At 44.3% G+C, this 19,825-nt stretch overlaps 1 protein-coding gene across 1 annotated transcript; it reads left to right on the forward strand.

The window, feature by feature from the left end:
• Positions 1–2,994: 2,994 nt before the first annotated feature.
• On the forward strand, positions 2,995–19,800 carry LOC144055546 (hexokinase-1). The gene is made up of 18 exons (XM_077571611.1): positions 2,995–3,233; positions 5,527–5,689; positions 7,372–7,520; positions 9,353–9,472; positions 9,903–9,998; positions 10,074–10,173; positions 10,956–11,139; positions 11,269–11,424; positions 12,412–12,645; positions 13,602–13,906; positions 14,873–15,021; positions 15,123–15,242; positions 15,321–15,416; positions 15,490–15,589; positions 16,132–16,315; positions 16,376–16,531; positions 17,481–17,714; positions 18,637–19,800. The coding sequence occupies exons 1-18, from the start codon at positions 3,171–3,173 to the stop codon at positions 18,785–18,787; spliced, it is 2,760 nt and encodes a 919-aa protein (XP_077427737.1). The 5' UTR covers positions 2,995–3,170; the 3' UTR covers positions 18,788–19,800.
• The last annotated feature ends 25 nt before the right edge of the window (positions 19,801–19,825 follow it).

Genomic DNA, 19,825 nt, shown 5'->3' on the forward strand with positions numbered 1-19,825 from the left:
GTAGGATCAACAAAGGCTGCGTCTATTCTCACAAACAAAAGTACAAAAAGGTCACCCTCAAGCAGCCATGAGTGTGGAGGCCTGCTGTGCTGTGACCCCCCTCCAACCCTCTACAGCCCCGCCCTCCGCTTTCACTTTCAAGCAGGCGGGGGAGGGGTTGTGGCGTGCGTGCGTGCGTGTGGTCTTGTTTTTGCCACATAGTGGGGCCAACGTTTCAAAATTTCAAAAGAGTTGTGGGGCCATTTTGCTGGTCCCCACAAGTTTGAATTGGGTTATGGTTGAAGTTAGGGTAAGGAATTGGGGTAGGCCATCATTTTTGATGCTTGGGGTTAAGGGGAAGGGTCTAGGAAATGCATTATGTCAATGAGATGGCCCCACAAAGATAGTCAAACAAACTTAGTGTGTGTGTGTGTGTGTTTGCGGGGGTTGTTCCAGGTTGCAGCCTGTGGGGGAATAAAATAAGGACGCTAAAGATAAGCGTCATGCTAACACGCATGTCATGATCAGTGTTCTAATAATTGTAGATTTGTCGTTATAGTTAGTTTTTATTTTGCGTAGGCTTTTGTTTAAATTCAATATGTTTTATTTAATGTTTCGCATAAGTTACGTTTTTATTAATTTTAATTAGGGATGTTTGATACCAGTACATGTGCTAATACCGATACTGTACCTCTAGTACTTATGATTTATATTGGTACCTGCTATCGATATTCTTTCATCCTAGTTTTATTTAAAAAAAAATATATATATATATATATATATATTTTTAAACAATATATATATATATATATATATGGGGTAATTCGTGAGTGCAAGATAAAACAAAAATGTCACTAAGTATTGTGTAAAGGTAAAATAAAGTACAATTCTCAAACTACCATTGTTTTGTACAGAGTTACAGCAATACCGAAATAAACACATTAAATGAACCCCAAAAACTCATCTTATGTAAGTGACAAAAATAAAAACAAGACATTTTTGCTAAAATTATAGTTTTATGAATGTAAAATGTAACAGTAGATTCAGTTGGTATTTTTAATATTTTTTAAAAGCAAGTTCGCTTATCAGCTTATCATCATTTTTTCCAATTGTAGTTTTAGTTCTTTCGTTTGTTTTTAACTATAATGACCTTGGTCATGACGTAAGGCAAGGGGGAGGGGCGAGGAGGTGGACGTGGACCGCGATGCTAAGCTACAAACAGACAGTAGCTTGATAGTCGTAAAGTAAATCAATCAATCTTTTACCACGCAGGTTGTAATCGTGCAGCAGGGTGTGTTTGCACTTTGATTTCTTTATTTGAAGGAGTGGAATGTTTGGCCGCCATATCGAGCTGGCACCTCGCTCACTGTCTACACGGCTTTCCATTCATTAATAAAAAGCCGCATAAGCTTGACTTATATCAGATAGGAAAGCAAACTGTGTAGGCAGGGATAAAAAAAAAAAAAGAATGAAAAATGAAATACTATTCGACAAAAACATTTTGGGGGATGGATGGATGGTATTGGAAGTATTTCACACTGAGTAGAGCTACCACTACTTAATAGCTACATTTTTTCTAAAACAAAACAAAAAACTGTAACCTTTGTTATTTGTATTCAACTTTTCTTGAACTAAAAAATATTTTCCTTTTTCTTGAAAAAATAATAAATTTCACACTATTTTTTTTAGACGATTCTTGAATAAAATTACATTTTAAAAATTATAACTTATTTTTTTCTACAAAAAAAGGAACATCTACTTTCAAAGAAACTAATAGAAATTTAAAAAATGTATTTCAAACAATCTCGTAAAAATCTTATTCTGTTTAGATTACAATATTTTGTTGAAAAAAACAAGCAACTTTTTTCAAGAAAAAGATATATGATAGTTTAAACTTCAAAAAGACTTTTTTTTTTATCAGAAAAATCTGATCTCTTACTCTCGTATGAATAGTAAATTAATATTCAGGAAGTAATGGGGCGGGCAGAAACCCTAAAAATAACCAGATTTGTATTCCTCCAATTTAAAATGAGGAGCTAACCCTGTTCAGATTTTAAGCTTCCCGCTCTCCACAGTCCATCAACCTGTCACATTCTACGCTAATGGTGATGCGGCAGGAGGCGTGATGATGACGTCACATGGTGGCTGGCTGCCCTGCACATCTGCACGTCCGCCCCTGGGTGCCGTGGCAACAGGAGGGACGTGAAGTGTCTTAAGCTTATCGTTTAGATGCAGCTTTTCACTGGGAGAGGGCACCGTAAACCCCTCCCTAAACCCTCATTGGTTCATGCCCTTCTTGCTTCCCTGTCCGTCTTTCCCGCTCAGCCAATCAGAATGGTGGATGTGGACAGGGCACCATGGCTGCTTGGGGCACTTAAAATGAATTTAAAAGTTAACAATGACAAAACAACAGTTAAAAAAGTACTACTTTTGGAGGATTTTTCTAATATTTTTCTTGAAATAGAAAATAATGTAATAACACGCGCACACACACACACACTAAAAACTGTTTAGGAGAGAGAAAACCCCCCTCAAATTTGAGAACAAATTTAGCACAAAAAAATCATGCAAAAATATATTTTAGAAAAACATACTAATTCTACAGATTTTTTTCCATTTTTTAAAATGTATTTAGTTTTTTTTCGAGAACAAAATTAACCATCTAGAAAAAATAGCCTAGAAGATAGAGCTAACTTTATTAATGAATTAATTTGTATTATTTATTTATTTATTTATTTGAAAACCTTTTTTCCCCAAGAAAAAAAGTTTCGAAAAAATATATTTACATTTATATTTTACCATTGGTTTAATAATAATAATTAAAAAACAAACCATTTAGAAAACAATTAAGAAGAAACCTGTATTTTTCCAGACTCTCCTCCCTTCCTGCCGGTCTTGCTCAACCAATCAGGACAGCGGATGGGGGCAGGGCACGGAGGCGGGACTACCACTCCATGTCCGAGCTGCTACACGTCGTGGGCGGGCACGCTCGCAAACCTCCCTCCCTCCCTCCCTCCCTCCCTGCGTGTGCGTGAAAGTCGCAGGCTCGCAGGCACGACCGCCGCTCGTCACTTTTGCCTTTTCCCAGTCAGCCTCACCCACCAGTGGGAAGGAAAAGACGGGACTAGCAGACAGGAAGGTGGACAAGCGAGCAGGCAGCCGAGCAGTTTCTTCTCGACAACCCCGACAGAATGATCGCGGCTCAGCTCCTGGCCTACTACTTCACCGAGTTGAAGGATGATCAACTCAAAAAGGTAAAAGCGGCTTAGGCAAAACGCCACTTGTGTGTGTCTTGTACGGCAGCCATGTTACTTGGTGGCTGAGTGGGAGGATGCAGGAAGAAGAAGAAGAAGCGGGGGGAGGAGGAGGAAGAGGAGGATGGACGCGCTAGCGGCGGTGGGAGGTTAGCGGCGTGTCCTTGACACGGGCGGCTCCATGATGGCTCACACAGGTGTCGGCGGGGCTTCCTCACTTGTGACACTCGAGCGCACATCACAAACCTTCCCGAGATGTGACCTTGCAAAAATTAGCCGCCGGACGCTAGCTACCGTGCTAATGTGCGCGATGACAGACCGGCGACATGGATGGATTGGACGGTCGGGGGAGGAGGGCCTTGGGCGCGTAAGGTAGAGGAGGGGGGCTAGGGGATGGTGACGTCACAGTGCAGTCGACGCACGTGCACGGAAAGGAAGTCGTGAAGTATGAAGGCCCTTGAGGAAACATCAGGCGCAAAGTCTCGGCTGTTTGGAGAAAAATAATTGGCAATGGGAGGAAACATTTTAAAAAAATAATTCAATTAGTTTTTTCTAGAAATCTTCAAGGCAACTGGGCGGTTACTGTTTGTTGAAGACGTTTCAGCTTTCATTCAAAAGGCTTCTTCAATTCTAAATTTTTAAGTGTGGAGGCCCTCCATTTAAGTGTCTTCTTGGGGATGGTCACGTGCATCAATCAGTCGTTCACCCGCCTGGTGGTAAATCCTTAATTGTAGGGTTGTCTTCCTGGTGGAATGAGGTGTTTTTCGAGGGGAGTAATGCCAGGACATTGTTCTAGGCGCTTTGGGTCTTGCGTCGTGTAGAGTGACGTCACAGACAGTCCAATCCGACCAGTGTGTTTGGCGCTGTTCAGACTGAGATGCATCCTGTCCATATCTGATATGAAACTACCTCCTGATTGTGGTTTCAATCCATCCCGTGAAAATTGGATTTCATGCACATCAATTTGGATGAGCTCGAAATTGGATTTTGGCTGGCAAAGGTCTGGCAAGGCCTTTGTCTATCCGTGCTCGCAGCATACAATAATAGGCAGAAAATGTTATCTTCTTCCATTGGATGGCAAAATGTAGACTACAATAAACCTGTGTGAGTAAGTCACATACAAAGTTATTGTGGGGGGGCGGGGGGATCAAGCAAGTCATAACTAGAATCCTCTTCAGCACATCTTGTTTCACTGATTGACATAAAAGAGTACATTATATCTAAAAAATAAACAAGAGCATGAAGTAAATGTATGCATATATTATTTTAAAGGATGCAAGTTTTTTTTAATCCCTCCTCCCCTCTGCACAGACATCTCCTACAATATAGCAATACAATGTATAAGAAACATCATTGTGTGAAAAAAAAAAAAAAAAAACACATCTCAGCTTTTATATACATCTGAACAAAAATGTTCATGTGCAAAAATATTCACACTATTCTCAAAAGTCTTCCTATAACTTGGACCAACTTTTTTTTTTTTTTCAAGCCTCCACTGATATTTTTGCCCATTAATCTTGCGACTGTTTCGGGTTTGAGGGTCTCCTTGCCACCACCGTAGTCTTTAGTTCCCCGCTGCATATTTTCATTTTAGGAAGGATTTTTAAACTCAACGTCCTGTATTAATAGGACAGGTTACTCGGTCATGTGACTTTATCAGCTGGTTGGCTGCAATGTTAATGAGTGTTTAAGAATAGCAACACCCCAAAGGTCACCACATTGACAAACAAATGTGATTGTAGGCTTGTGTGTGACTGTAATTCAACTGTTTGTAGCCTACTCGCTTTACATTTTGTCCTTATTCCTATTTTAGCATTAAAAATCCCTCTTGCGTTGAATTCACTTGATGTCAATATGTTGAAACACAAAGTGAGGTACTCGGGTGGGCTGTTCATGTGCCCGCTCAATTTGACTTTTTTCTTTTCTTCCTGGTTTAACAATACAGAACATATAATTAGTGAAGGTGATCTTTCTTGCAAGAGATATTTTCCCCAGGGAGTAAAATGAATTTGTTATTGTAAATTTACAAAAAAAAATCTTTCAAAACAGTAAAAAAAAAAAAAAAAAAAAAATCCTACAAACATGATTGAACTTTTGTAAGATGACCCTTATTTCCCCCAAAAAGTTTTATTTTCCTTGAAAGAAAATAACAAACATCCAGGTGTTGTCACAAGCTGTATGACACTCTTAAATGCACCTAACAGGTTTGTTCCATTTATGTCTTGCCACTGCTGCCCCCACGTGGCCACGGTCGGTAAGTGACCATTTTCCGGAATTGGTTTTGTGTCCCCAGATCGACAAGTACCTGTACTCCATGCGGTTCTCTGACGAGACACTCAAGGACATCATGAACCGCTTCCGCCGGGAAATGGAGGATGGCCTCGGCCACGGCACCAACCCCACCGCCACTGTCAAGATGTTGCCCACCTTTGTCAGGTCCATCCCTGATGGTTCAGGTAGCGTGAAAAAAAAAAATTGTCAACGCATTTATTCTTGGTCAGGAGTTTTTTTTTTTTAAAATAGATAATTAACATATGGCATTCATTGATATGAACTAAAAGACAATATTGTCATAATTTGACAACTCGTTGCTTCAAGCCAAAATGGCTGACGCTCCCTTTTTCGCTATTGGTCAGTAGAGTTCCAATCGATGCCATAAGCCAAATTTAGCCCGCGCATCCCTAGTTCAAAACTTGGCAGCGTTGGGTGCTACGAGACTTCACTTGTCTTCATGTCAATAGAAAACGACTGACTGGGGAAGTTGAAGCAAGCCTCAGTGTGGTGAGAAGTTGAGGCAGCCGGCGCGCTTTCCAATGAATCGGGCCGGCCAATGAACAAAAGATGTTGACGGATCAGCACATTCCCACATGCAGATGGGACACCGGCAATCACAAATGTGACTTTGCACCTGCAACATGTTTAAACAATGTCCATGAGGCCCCAAGTTCAATTTTTATTTCTTGCATGAAATAAAATAAAAATACTTTTTTTCTTTTTTTGTGTGTAAAACCTTAACCCACAATAACAATATGCACACTTAAAGGGGGGGGGGGGTAAATATTGAAATGATTCCAATAAAATGTATTGCACAGAAGTTACAAAATATTTTCAAATAAAAGTTTAATAACAAATACTACAAGACGAAATTTGAACGTATTGTACTATGACTTGGCTTAAAAGTCAAATACAACTGAACTGTAATTAAGCAGTGATTCTTTTGCAAACCACTAGAGGGAGCCTGCATACCACTAGTGGTAACTTCAGAGTGTAACAAAAAGCAGTATCCAATACATTCACAGTTAGTGTCGTCTGGTTCAGTATTTTTGGCTTCACAAAACCGCAACAGCAATGTGCGGAAATCATTTGTAGTGCAAAACAATTAAGTGCATCAGCAAATACAATTCGATTTTTTTTTTTAAGTACAAAATATGTATTACCTATCACAAGACAACAAAAAAATGGTTTAAAACCAAATTGTTTGCCTAATAGCATAATTAGCTATCATTTCTCAAGAATCCATGCCTGAAAACGCACAGAAAGTCTGCCATTTTGTTTTGAAGCAGGTTCTATAAAACACAAAACTGCAATAAAACTTTTGATTGGTTTGTATAAATGAATATAAGTAAAATGTACTGAAATATGTAGATGCAATAACTAAGCTTACATTTTTGGATTTTTTTCATTTGTTCTGAATGAAAGCAAAGCCACGACGACAACTCCAAGATCTGGCTTCAAGTTAATACATGATAAGCCCCTAAATATTTCTCTCGCCATAAACGCATCGACGTCGACATTGTTTTCATATCAGAGGAGGTTTTAGCGCGCATGCGGCAGACAAACACACCGCCGGTACTGGTTTCCTGGTCCTGGCCAGCCGAGATGGGCCGATGCTGGTGTTAAAAATAGCCCCGGGTCGCGTCGGCTTGAGGGCACATGCAAAGGGCAGGCTTGACAAACATTCATCAGACACCACCGAAAACTCAGACGGGGAAGAAGTCAATGTGCTTCTTGTTCTGTTACAACGGCTCAACGTTGACAGCTGATTTCAGCAGATGTTTCAGAAAAGCAGATCTTTAAAAAAATCAAATCAAATTCTTTACATGTGAACATGTTGAAACGTCTTTTGTGGTTTTGACAGAAAAGGGGGATTTCATTGCTCTGGACCTCGGGGGATCCAATTTTCGGATCCTGCGAGTCAAGGTGACACAGGATAAAAAGCAACCGGTTCAAATGGAGAGCCAGGTCTACGACACCCCCGATGACATCATTCATGGGAGTGGGACTCAGGTAAGCCCAAAGGTGTATTCACGAATACGGAGTTGGGCTGCTTTGAATTGAATCCTCTGTGCAATTCCAAATCGACTTTACCGTGGATTGCTTGGGAAATGGATCCTAGTGGCAATAGCGCCTCGAACCTCCCGATTGTGACGTCACTGCAGGTGACGTGTAGACAAATGAGACGCTCGACTTACCTGGCACGTCATTCAATTCTAGTTGCTTTGTTGAGCTGTAAATGCAGCAGTAGACAAAACCCACGGGTCTCAAACAGGCAGCCTTGATACAAGTCCATACTTTGGTCGGGTTAAGAAATCTGGCTGCTGACTGACACTTGCTTGCACGGGTTCCGGCAGTTGGCTTCTGTGGCTTTCGATACAAAGTCTCACATTCGCACATTCATGCGACCGTGCTCGGCTACTGGGAGCAAATTGGGGTTCAGTGCTTTGCTCGAGGACACTTCAACATGGTCAGCGGGGCTGAGGGTCCAACCCACAACCTCGCAGATGGGAGACGACCACTCTAGCACTGAGCCATGCCGCCCGGGTTTACGGACACTAGCGTGCTTTTTCGTGGAGTCTTCCTATTGGTCGCTTGACACGGCTTAGCTCGTCTTTGGTCCTGCGACACTTTTCATCGGTTGTGCGCCAGCGACTGAGGTGTGTGGGGGGGTCACTGATGCCCCGCACGACACGCTACCACAGCACATTGTACGGAACCACGCTGCACGGCCTCCATTGCCTTTCCGTGACAGCGGGCGCGTGGCGGCAAGGGGGCCCGCGGGATCATCCAAGCCAAGCTTGCGCTCCCGCAGCGCGAGCCTCGCCATAACATTCCACCAGTGGTGAGTCGCGCCAACAATGAACCATATATTTCATATGGGACCACCACGGATGAAATATTGCAATCTGGGTTTTCACGACCGGCACGCCAAACTTTTTCTGAATGGAGAGCTCGGAGTTCATTCATTTAACTGCCGCGGGAGCTCTGGGAACAAATGACCAGGCAAGCCATTTCGTTTTTTTTAACCACAATCGTTACAAATCCTTCCACAAGTACTTTTTAAATTGTAAATATAGTTCAGCGTTGTTATTATATTTATTGTATAAACTGTATTTTTCCTTTGAAGTGGGCGTGCTCCACGGCGTCGCTTGCTGCGTTGCTGTCGGCCAATCAGATGACAGTGACGACACGGCCCCGCTCGGTGCGGCACAACCACCTCCGAGACGGTTCTAAAAAAACGCTTCCGTTGTAACCGCTCGGCCCCGAAAAAGTCCGATGGAGACGCGGACAACAAAATGCCGCTTCAAATATGAGCGCTAAAGCAGACACGAAGGTACTCAACAGCAACACAAGCTGAAATCTCATCGAACCAGGAAAAGCAGTTCTGCGGGGGGTAACGTCAGATCCCGCCATGACCTCTGGTCAACCAGCAGACAACAGTTGGCAGTTGAGCGGTAACGTGATCGCAAAAACACGGTTTGGCGGGCCGGGGGGCTCGTGCGATGGGCTGGCGACAGCTCGCAGGGACAGACGCGCTTTCAGGAAATGGCAGCTGGGTCGAAGACGTAACGCGATACGCAAGCCGCTTCATAAACCAAAGTTTGTCGCACAGCAGAGTGCTTAAGTCGCATATCGGAACTAAAGGTAAAGACTTCAGCAGCTGTTTGCTGTCCAAATGATGCTCAATACGGTCCCTCCTGTCCTGTCCTGTCCTGTCCCGTGTCGTGTTGGAGGTCTGAAGACTTTGTGGCCAAATAAGAAAAGTGCAGGAAACGGAATGAACCCGCACCAATCATATTTCAGTGTTTGTTTGTTTTTTTTCTTCCATGTTGTGTCTGCAGCTCTTTGACCACGTGGCGGAATGCCTCGGCGACTTCATGGAAAAGCAAAAGATTAAGGACAAAAAGCTTCCCGTGGGGTTCACCTTCTCGTTTCCCTGCGCCCAAAGCAAACTGGATGAGGTGAACTGCTCATTGCGAAAAGCAAGGGAAGATGGAAGGAAATGAGAATTAAATGACTTTATTCAAGCAAAATTGTTTGCCAGAAGAAAAGCACATTTGGACAATATTTCTTTAAACATTGCTAGCCTCCAAAAGTGTTTTAAAACTTACGCCTTCATACTACCTACGTCTATAGAATAACGGCATTTCTTATTTTAAGCTAAATTTCAATTGCAACAATCATACCATATTTGCAAGGAATTGTTTTTTTAAAAAAGCAAAATGCTTTTACAAAAACACTGGCTGTTAATTCTTTGCAGACCAAAACAAGCCTATTTTGCCTCGAGTCGTTTCTTTTCTTTGTTTTGCAAGCCCAAATTTGAGCTCCTAGCAAAAGCTACAAACGCACGTCGTTTGGAGACCAAAACTGATGAAATGGATTCCTTCGCAGGCCGTCTTAGTGACCTGGACAAAGAAGTTTAAAGCCAGCGGCGTGGAAGGCGCGGATGTTGTGAAACTCCTCAACAAGGCCATCAAGAAACGCGGGGTGAGCAGAGCACCCCTCGGCCAAAACGGACAAGATGGTGTCCATCTGCTGAACTTCTTCTTTTCGTTCCGCCAGGACTACGAGGCCGACATCATGGCGGTGGTCAACGACACGGTGGGAACCATGATGACGTGCGGCTTTGATGATCAGCGCTGCGAAGTGGGCATCATCATAGGCAAGTCTTGACGACCTCGAAACGACCTCGGAGAGTAACTTGCAACAGGATGTCACCAAATGTTGCTAACAGCAACACCAAACAGCCATTATTGTATGTGATAATCCAGCAATACAATCTACAATACGGATGAATTCATATATGTATGGTCATAAACTGCAAAGTCCATTATTTTGCCACATTTGTAAAATAGTTATCAAAAGCTTGCTAGCTAACATATCATTAACTAGAATCGAGCCTAGTTGGGTAGCTGACTGTTTGTTAGCTTAGCTAGTTAGTTATTAGCCGTTAATTAGCATTGTAGGCATTGTATTTTTTTAAATGTGACATTTCACTTAGCTGGAGTATTATTGTCGCAAACCATATACGTATAGAGGAAGTATGTAAGTCTGTTTAGCTTGAAGTTAAATGCAAGGTGTGCAATTGTATCTGCTGCCTGCTCTTTGACCAGCATTGCAAGGCGAGCGGAAAGGAAACGATAAGCTAGTCCTCAAAGGGACCATAACGAATCAAAGCAAAACAAGCTAGCAGAAGGTGAATAAATGAGCAATTGTCTTTGATTGTGGAACTAAGAAGATAAAGATGACAGTCCAGGTATGAATACTATTTGATGAAGTTAAATGTTCCCAAAACATCTGCTTTAAAATAGCATACTATTTGACACTAGCGACCTCGGTTAGCGCACGGCTCGAACCACTACTGTAGCGTACCGCGAAGAATGTCCCGACATGATGAGGGCGACAGTCGCGCAGCTCAAGCGGCCGCTCGATGCCTGCGTCCAGGAACGGGAACCAACGCCTGCTACATGGAGGAGATGCGCCACATCGACCAGGTGGAGGGCGACGAGGGTCGCATGTGCATCAACACCGAGTGGGGGGCCTTCGGGGATGACGGCACCTTGGAGGACCTCCGCACCGAGTTTGACCGCGAGATCGACAGGGGGTCCGTCAACCCAGGAAAGCAGCTGTGAGTGTGGACCTTTTGCTTCTTGGGCAAGAGCGCCGTACTATCGGACCTGGAGGCTTGAGAAGGCGCACGACCAGGAAGACATCGTTTATGGAACGCCAGCCGTGTTTGTTTTTTTTTTCCACTCAGGTTTGAGAAGATGGCCAGCGGCATGTATATGGGGGAGCTGGTGCGACTCATTCTGGTCAAGATGGCCAAAGAAGGATTGCTGTTTGAAGGACGCATAACACCCGAGCTCCTGACCAAAGGGAAGATCGAGACCAAGCATGTTTCCGCCATTGAAAAGTGAGTGAGTGGCGCTTTCGCACAAGAATCAACACAAACACGAGCATTTCGTGGAAGATCAATTGACAATCTAACATTTGCCGACAACGTTTTTTTTTTTCACATTTTAAGGTGTTGTTGTAATACAAGTAAAAAAACGCAACACAAAATGTTTTATTCTCAACCTCTTGGAGAGAGATCGGAAAACAAACTGACGTGTAGTATTTTGTGCCATCTAGTGGTGAACTAATAGAATACAACGTCTTTTGAGCACACTCGCTACGGTTCCTCAGAAAGACCACACTTTGCAAGCCGACCACAAATTACTACAAAATCATATTTGGAGCGAGCGAGCTAGCATGAGCAGTGAGCAAGAGTGGCTAGCAAGAACCCGCTGGAGCAGCTAACAAAAGCGGCTAGCGAGAGCAAAGCAGAGAAGGAGACAGTCAGTCAGTAATAGTGGGCTTACAATATATTTTTTTGGGGGGGTTCATACTCTTGTTTGCAAAAGTGGAAAAAAATGTTCAACTAATAGAAATTGTTCAAATGAATTTTTGACGTCTATAGCCGTCAATGGCAGTGAGTGAGTTAAAATGATTTGTTCACCACTCGATGGTGCTAAATATTACACACTGTCCCTTTAAGACACACCATAACTTGGGAAATTTGACACAATTCTGAAGCTTCTCCGCATCCTCAAGTACAATCTAGTTTTGAAATTCAGTATGAGGAATCTTTGAAATGCTGCCATGCTGTAGTCAGTGCAACAGTTTTGTGGGCTAGATTATGAGTGCGCTTTAAAATGATGGCAAAATCATCGTTTGAAAAATTGGGATTTTTCAAGTTACCGTGTCTCTAATAAACGAAACGTTTGTTTCCCTCCCTCTCCCATTCAGAGAAGATTTTGTGTCCTGATCTTTTCTGACGCAAATCCTCGGGATGAATGCAAAATTGTTGTTTGATTTCACACGGCGCGCTCGATCCCGTGCCCGCCGATTGTTCCACCAGGACTAAAGAGGGGCTGAAGAAGTGCATGGAAATCCTGAGCCGTTTGGGGGTGGAGCCTTCGGACGAAGACTGCCTTGCCGTGCAGCACGTGTGCACCATCGTGTCCTTCCGCTCGGCCAACCTGATCGCCGCCACCCTGGGGGGCATCCTGTCTCGCCTGAAGGAGAACAAGGGCGTGGCTCGCCTCCGCACCACCGTGGGCATCGACGGCTCGCTCTACAAGATGCACCCTCAGTGAGCGCAAGTGCCCTCGCCCAATGTCGCTATTAGAATCGTGTCAAGGATGAGAACAAACAAAAACTAAAAAAAGGAATCGGTCATTCTCATGCTATCACATATTTTGATTTCATTAGCAATCGAATCCAAAGTAGAAGAAATGAAAGGGGACAGAAAGAAGTGGAACTTGTGGTATGTGCCCCTGATAAAACAAAAAAGAAAATAGAAGAAAAACTAATAGTAATAATAATCAACACAAAATACATGACATGAAGTCATTCACTGCTATTGACGCCTATAAACGTCAAAAAATCATTTGAACTATTTCTAGTAGTTTAACATTTTTTCCAAGAGAATGAAAACCTAGACATTTTTTTAGTAATCTTTTTGAGGAAAAAAAGGAGATTATTAAAAATTAGGGGCGTCAGGCGATTACATTTTTTTTTATTGTAATTAATCACACGACTTCAATAGTTAACTCACGATTAATCACAGATTTTACAATAGTTTTAATAATATATTATTATTATTTATTATTTAATAATTTTGCAATAGTTAAAATTAATTTTTGACGTCTATAGCCGTCAATGGCAGTGAATGAGTTAATTACAATTAAAAAAAATTAATCGCCTGACGCGATTTCAAAAAAAGAAAAGATTATTAAAAAAAATTTGGGGGAATTGTAATTAGTCGCATGACTTCACTAGAAATTGTATATTTGTTCTAAATGTACAATATACAAAAAATCTAGCTTTTCATACTCTTGTTAACAAAAGTGGAGAAAAAAAAGTTAAATAGAAATAGTTGAAATTTTGACGTCTATAGCCGTCAATGGCAGTGAATGAGTTAAGACGCGATGATGGTAAGATCACCGATTTGAAGCGCAAGTAATTGAAAAACGAAGCTGGTTGAATGAGCGCTTGGTAGATGTGCCTCAAAAGCTCCTTTTCTCAAGCAGTCGTACCTGTGGCCAGGTACGCCCGGCGTCTGCACAAGATGGTGCGGCGTTTGGTGCCGGACTCGGACGTGCGCTTCCTGCTGTCGGAGAGCGGCAGCAGCAAGGGCGCCGCCATGGTGACGGCGGTGGCCTACCGCCTGACGGAGCAGGCCCGGCAGATCCAGCAGACGCTGGACGAGTTCCGGCTGGGCAAAGCGCAGCTGCTGGAGGTGAAGAAGCGCATGCGGGTGGAGATCGAGAGGGGCCTCCGCAAGGACACGCACCAGGAAGCCACCGTCAAAATGTTGCCCACGTATGTCCGGAGTACACCCGATGGAACAGGTGAATAGTGACGACCCCGTCAAAGACAACCGGTAACTCATTTTGAGTTTGCCAAAACAGAACGGTCATGTTTTAAAACTGCAACGCAGAAAAGAAAAGCCCACAGTGGCGACTGCCATGTCGCCATGATGCATCTTCTGTCAACACGAGGTCCGTTGCGCGCTTTGTGATGTCACAAATATGCAACACCGCCATAGCAGAGGGGAGGGGTTGAGGAGTTGGGTGAACCACAATAGATGGACCAACACCGCATGTCTATTATTATTATCGGCGGATTTCTTTATTATCTGGTTGATCTGTTTGACGTCAAATTGGCCGATAAATGCCGATAATTATCGGCCACCGATATTATCGTGCATCCCTAATTTTGGATTTTTTTTGTTTATGGACATTTCAGGTAATTTTATGCTTTTCCTCTCCTTTATTTAAGCATTTTTAGGTACAGTATATTTGTAAAGTTTTTCATCTAACTTTCATCTTTGTTTTTCTGACAACTTAAAAATGTGAACTCTGGATTTTTCAAATTATAAGATAAGATCCACTGATTGTCACCCACCTAAGTGGGGCGAAATTTGTTCTCCGCATTTGACCCATCCCCCGAGGGAGCGGTGAGCAGCAGCAGCAGCCGCGCTCGGGAATCATGTGGTGATCTAACCTCCCGATTCCAACCCTTATTGCTGAGTGTCAAGCACAGCGGCAATGGGTCCCATTTTTATAGTCTTTGGTATGACCCGGCCGGGAATTGAACCCACGACCTCCCAGTCTCAGGGCGGACACTTTACCACTCGGCCGCTGAGCTGGTGAGCTGGCACTTTTGTGATGACAATTGTCAAGATTCAGACGATAACGAAGTTGTTGACTTTCACACAAGATAGCGAGACATTATGAAGTGACTTTTCCGTAATATGTTCTGAGTGACGATTGACGATGGCTTTTTATTTTTTTTATTTATTTTTTTCCATGCAGAAAACGGCGACTTCCTGGCTCTGGACCTCGGCGGGACAAACTTCCGCGTGCTTCTGGTAAAGATTCGCAGCGGCAAGAGGCGGTCGGTGGAGATGCACAACAAAATCTACGCCATTCCCATCGAGGTCATGCAAGGAACCGGAGAGGAGGTGACCACGCCTGGACCGGAAATCGGAATTCTGTAAAAGGATTACAGAAAGGTTGTCATTTTACAGCGGTTTGTTTTTTTTTCTTTTCTTTTTCCCGGCAGCTCTTTGACCACATCGTGCACTGCATTTCCGACTTTCTGGACTACATGGGCATGAAGAGCGCTCGCTTGCCGCTCGGTTTCACCTTCTCCTTCCCTTGCCATCAGACCAGCCTGGACGCGGTGACTTCCACGGGAATCTTCTCGGAACACGTTTAACCAAATGATTCATCTCATTTGCATATCGTTCCCTTCGACCAGGGCATACTGGTGACCTGGACCAAAGGCTTCAAAGCGACCGACTGCGAGGGCGAAGACGTGGTGGAGCTTCTGAGGGAGGCCATCAAGAGGAAAGAGGTACGAGAAACGCGTGCGTAATAGGTCACGAGTTCAACTAGCATCTTTTACTTTGATCTTTTTCCTCTCTTAGGAGTTTGAGCTGGACGTGGTTGCAATCGTCAACGACACTGTGGGCACCATGATGACCTGCGCGTATGAGGAACCCACCTGCGAGGTGGGCCTGATTGCAGGTAAGTCCTCTTAAGTTGTTATTTTTTTTACATACAAGTCCATGTTAGACGACAAGTTGTGCAAAAAAACACTCAAAAGATTCAAAGGTTTATGCAAGGTCAATAAAGCTCACCTGAAAAATGTCATAGTGCATTTTAGGTCGAGCTAGCGCTGGGCAATAAATCAAATTAATTCGATTAATCGTCATTTTGAAAATCTAATTGTGTTGAAAATTTGCTAAATCGTGAAATCGAAGTTCATGTTAGAACTGATTTAGAATCAGAATACATTATTGTTGTCTGAACATTTTGCACGGGAATTATTTTTGAATAAAGGTTTGATGGGTTTATTAGATTAAAATCGATTGAAATCGTAATCGTCCTGAATGACTGGGGGGGAAAAAAAATGTGATTTTTATTTTTTGGCCACATTGCCCAGCCCTAGGCAGAGCTGTCAAAATTAATCGACAACTATTTTAATAATCGAGTCATCATTTGGAGCCATTTTTAAAATTCAAGATGGTCCAAATCTGCTGATTTTCAGTGGTTGCGTCTCCCCTCAGGGACGGGCAGTAACGCTTGTTACATGGAGGAGATGCGGAACATCGAGCTCGTGGAAGGGAACGAAGGTCGGATGTGCGTCAACATGGAGTGGGGAGCGTTTGGAGACAACGGCTGCCTGGACGATATCAGAAGCCAGTACGACCAAGCGGTGGATGAGAACTCGCTCAACGAGGGCAAACAAAGGTCAGGATGTTTTGCCGCGACTTTCCAGGTCAACGTTTGCTCACAAATGTTCTCGCTCAGATACGAGAAGATGTGCAGCGGCATGTACCTGGGGGAGATCGTCAGGCAGATTCTCATCGATCTCACCAAACGTGGATTCCTTTTCCGGGGACAAATCTCTGAAACGCTGAAGACCAGGGGCATCTTTGAGACCAAGTTCCTGTCTCAGATCGAAAGGTGAGTCGCTCGTCAACGTTTGCAATCCTTTCCTTCGGTCTCTCCGATGAATTGCCTTTGAGCTCGGACATCGTGGACTTGGGATTTAGTCTCGAGGACAAGGAGGCCAAAACCGCAGGGACAGCAGTTCTTCACATCGTCGCAATGTAGAAGCTTCGACCCGATCTTGGTCTCGGCTTCGTCCGATTTTCTTCCGGACTTGGCCGCAGCTCTTTAATATCTTGATCTTGACTAGGGCTGAGCAATCGATTGCTTTTGCAGCATACAGTGTTGAGGTGTCGAAATTAATCGGCAAGTCATCGATTATCAAATAGATCGACAACTATTTTAGTAGTTTGGAGTCATTTCTTTCATTTAAAATGGTCCAAATCCTCGGATTTCAGCCTATTGCCAGTAATGACTCATTTCTGTAGTCCCGATTATCTTCTGTGTTTAATCAAAATAAGACTTTTCCAAATATCTGTTTTTACTTTGGAAAACAAGTAACATAGTACAACATCTATCTCCTTTTTTTGTAATCACTATATGAAGTAGGAATTAAACTGGTTAAAAAACAGTCATCGAGGGGAAAAGGCTTCTTTGAATACACTTTAATGCAAAATTTAAATGAATCCAATGAGTCGATTAATCTGTGGATTCATTGATGCAAAAAATCGTCGCTAGTGACGGCACCGTTTGGGTTCCCGTTAGTGGCTAGTTGCTAACGCCGCAGACTTGCCTTGTATCATACATTCATTAGGAAGTCGAGAGTCGCGTGAGGACGAGTCAAGATGGCCGCCTGCGAGCGAGGTACGATGACGTCATCAACAAGACGCTAGAGTCCGAAGCGCTACCGTCGGCAAAATGTCGACTTTCTATTAAATCTAGCGTTTATATATCGGCCAGACGAACGTCAGACGATTCGAGCCGTAAAGCGAGCCTTTGACCCCACCCCCTTCCTTCTCCGCAGCGATCGTCTGGCTCTGCTGCAGGTCCGGGCCATCCTGCAGCAGTTGGGGCTGGACAGCACCTGCGACGACAGCATCATCGTCAAGGAGGTTTGCGGCACCGTGTCCCGCCGCGCCGCTCAGATCTGCGGAGCCGGCATGGCGGCGGTTGTGGACAAGATCCGCGAGAACCGCAAACTGGACCATCTGGATGTGACCGTGGGTGTGGACGGAACGCTCTACAAGCTCCACCCACAGTAAGGCAACCTCTTTTAAGGCCTAGATAAACCGATCCGACGTCGGTCACCCCGTGCGGCGTCGGCACGTCGCGTAGAAAAATGATGTAAATACACACCACATGCGCCAGAAGTAATTCCCCTCCGTACCATCGGCGGCGCTAAAGGCAACCTCTTTACGGGGGCGGGATATAAAAACGTAAACAACGCATACCGGTGTTGACAACGGCGCCGGGGTAAACGCGGCGGCCAGCTGGTGAAGCCAAAACGGGCGCGGGAACGAGCTTCGTCCCCGAACGCATGCATGTATTCCGTTGTGGCGTATCCTGGACCGCGCTGCCCTCCGCGTTTTGGGCGCGGTGCCGACCTCCAGCTTCTGAAGGAGCTTCCTCGAGACCGCCGGACGGAAGGGCCGTGCACCCCCTGCGACGAGTCCACCGCTGTGCTTGAATTGCTAGCGCTTGGCTGTGCTTATTGCGCCGAGGACGTCGGTCCGAGGTGGAGGAACGGCGGCTATTTAAAAAAAAAAAAAAAAAAAACACATTTAAATGTAAACGATGTTTATTTACCACATGGATCACAGCTTTGAATTTGGCCATTTACCGACCTCCAAAATACTATAAGGACTTTTTAAACGACTTTGCAAATCTTCTTGCTGAAATATGATCATATCTTCTTGATGTGTGACTTTAATATTCACGTGTGCTGTCCTGAAAAACCGTAAAGTTGAGACCCGTTTATCCGCGTTGGTCACTTCCTCTTCTGAGCTGATTGGCTATCTAACAGCCAATCACGGTGATCCAATGCCCCCGACGCCGATTCAACATGTGGAGTTTGCCGGAAATGACGCAATTTGGCACCGCCGCCTCTCGCCGCCTCCTGCCGCGCTCATCTCTCTCAAGCCGCCTCCTCACCCCGTTTCCCCTCCCTCTGCCCCTCGCAGCTTTTCCCGGATCTTCCAGCAAACGGTGAAGGAGCTGGCCCCCAAATGCGACGTCAACTTCTTGCTGTCGGAGGACGGCAGCGGCAAGGGGGCCGCCCTCATCACGGCGGTGGGCTGCCGGCAGCGGGAGCAGGAAGCTCAGCAACACTGAGGCCCTGCGGGAACCTAGGAAAGAAACTAAAGCGCTGCTCCGTGGCCGCCATACACCCCGCCGACTCCCCCCCCCCCCCCCCCACACAGCCGTGACTCCTCCCCCCTGGGCAACCCTCCACCTGACCAGCCAGGGTGGCACACGACAAGCATCCCGAGCGCCGCCTATTTATTTTCCTGCACCAGCAGCTTTCTGCCGTTTGTCCGTTCTCTTCGCTAGCTTGTCATTGTCTCAAATGTGTGCATTGCTCATTTTATTTTTATATGGAGGCAAATATGAGTATTTATAAAGCTGAGGCCACTTTGGAATCCGGAATGATTTGACATCACACAGTCAAGGAAATGCCTGCACTTTTTTCTACACACACGAACGAGCCTGACGGGCCAAAGCCGCACCTTCCGAAATGCCGGCTGACTGACGAGGGCTCGCCGCCGAGTCACGGCTGCTCCATTCCTTCCCATGACATCACGTGCGAAGTGACTGACCAGAGATTGGCGACTCAAGTTGTTGCAACTCGGACACGACTTGACTCGGGTCCGTTTTGATGACTTGACTCAAAAACAACAACAACAACAGACACTCGACTTGGGAGTTCAAAACTCGAGACTTGAGCCTGTGTTGGGAATCTTTCACTCACTGGCTACTCACTAATCACTACAGTATTTAGGGATTTTTATATAAAAATGTAATAGACTTTAATGTGAAATAAAATGGTGCGCTATTATTTGATTAATCAATGGAACGATGGTAGAATAAATGATTCTAAAAATATTTAATAACTACAAGGTAACAGATCAACAGGATGAATATTGAACAAAAATATATTGTTTTAAGATGAGTATATTTGATCAATGATATAAAATTGACACTGTATGTCCATCTGTGTTGTGATGTGTTGCTCGAATGATATTAGCAACGTAATAAGCGGCCGCCAGCGCCCATTTTGTGAAATGTTCTCAACAACTGGGAATGAGCACCTTTTAAAATCCTCCACAATAAATACATTGACTTGACTTCATCTGTGAATTGATGTGCCCA

Source organism: Vanacampus margaritifer, chromosome 7 (genome assembly GCF_051991255.1).
Source record: "Vanacampus margaritifer isolate UIUO_Vmar chromosome 7, RoL_Vmar_1.0, whole genome shotgun sequence".
NCBI classification, from domain to species: domain Eukaryota; kingdom Metazoa; phylum Chordata; class Actinopteri; order Syngnathiformes; family Syngnathidae; genus Vanacampus; species Vanacampus margaritifer.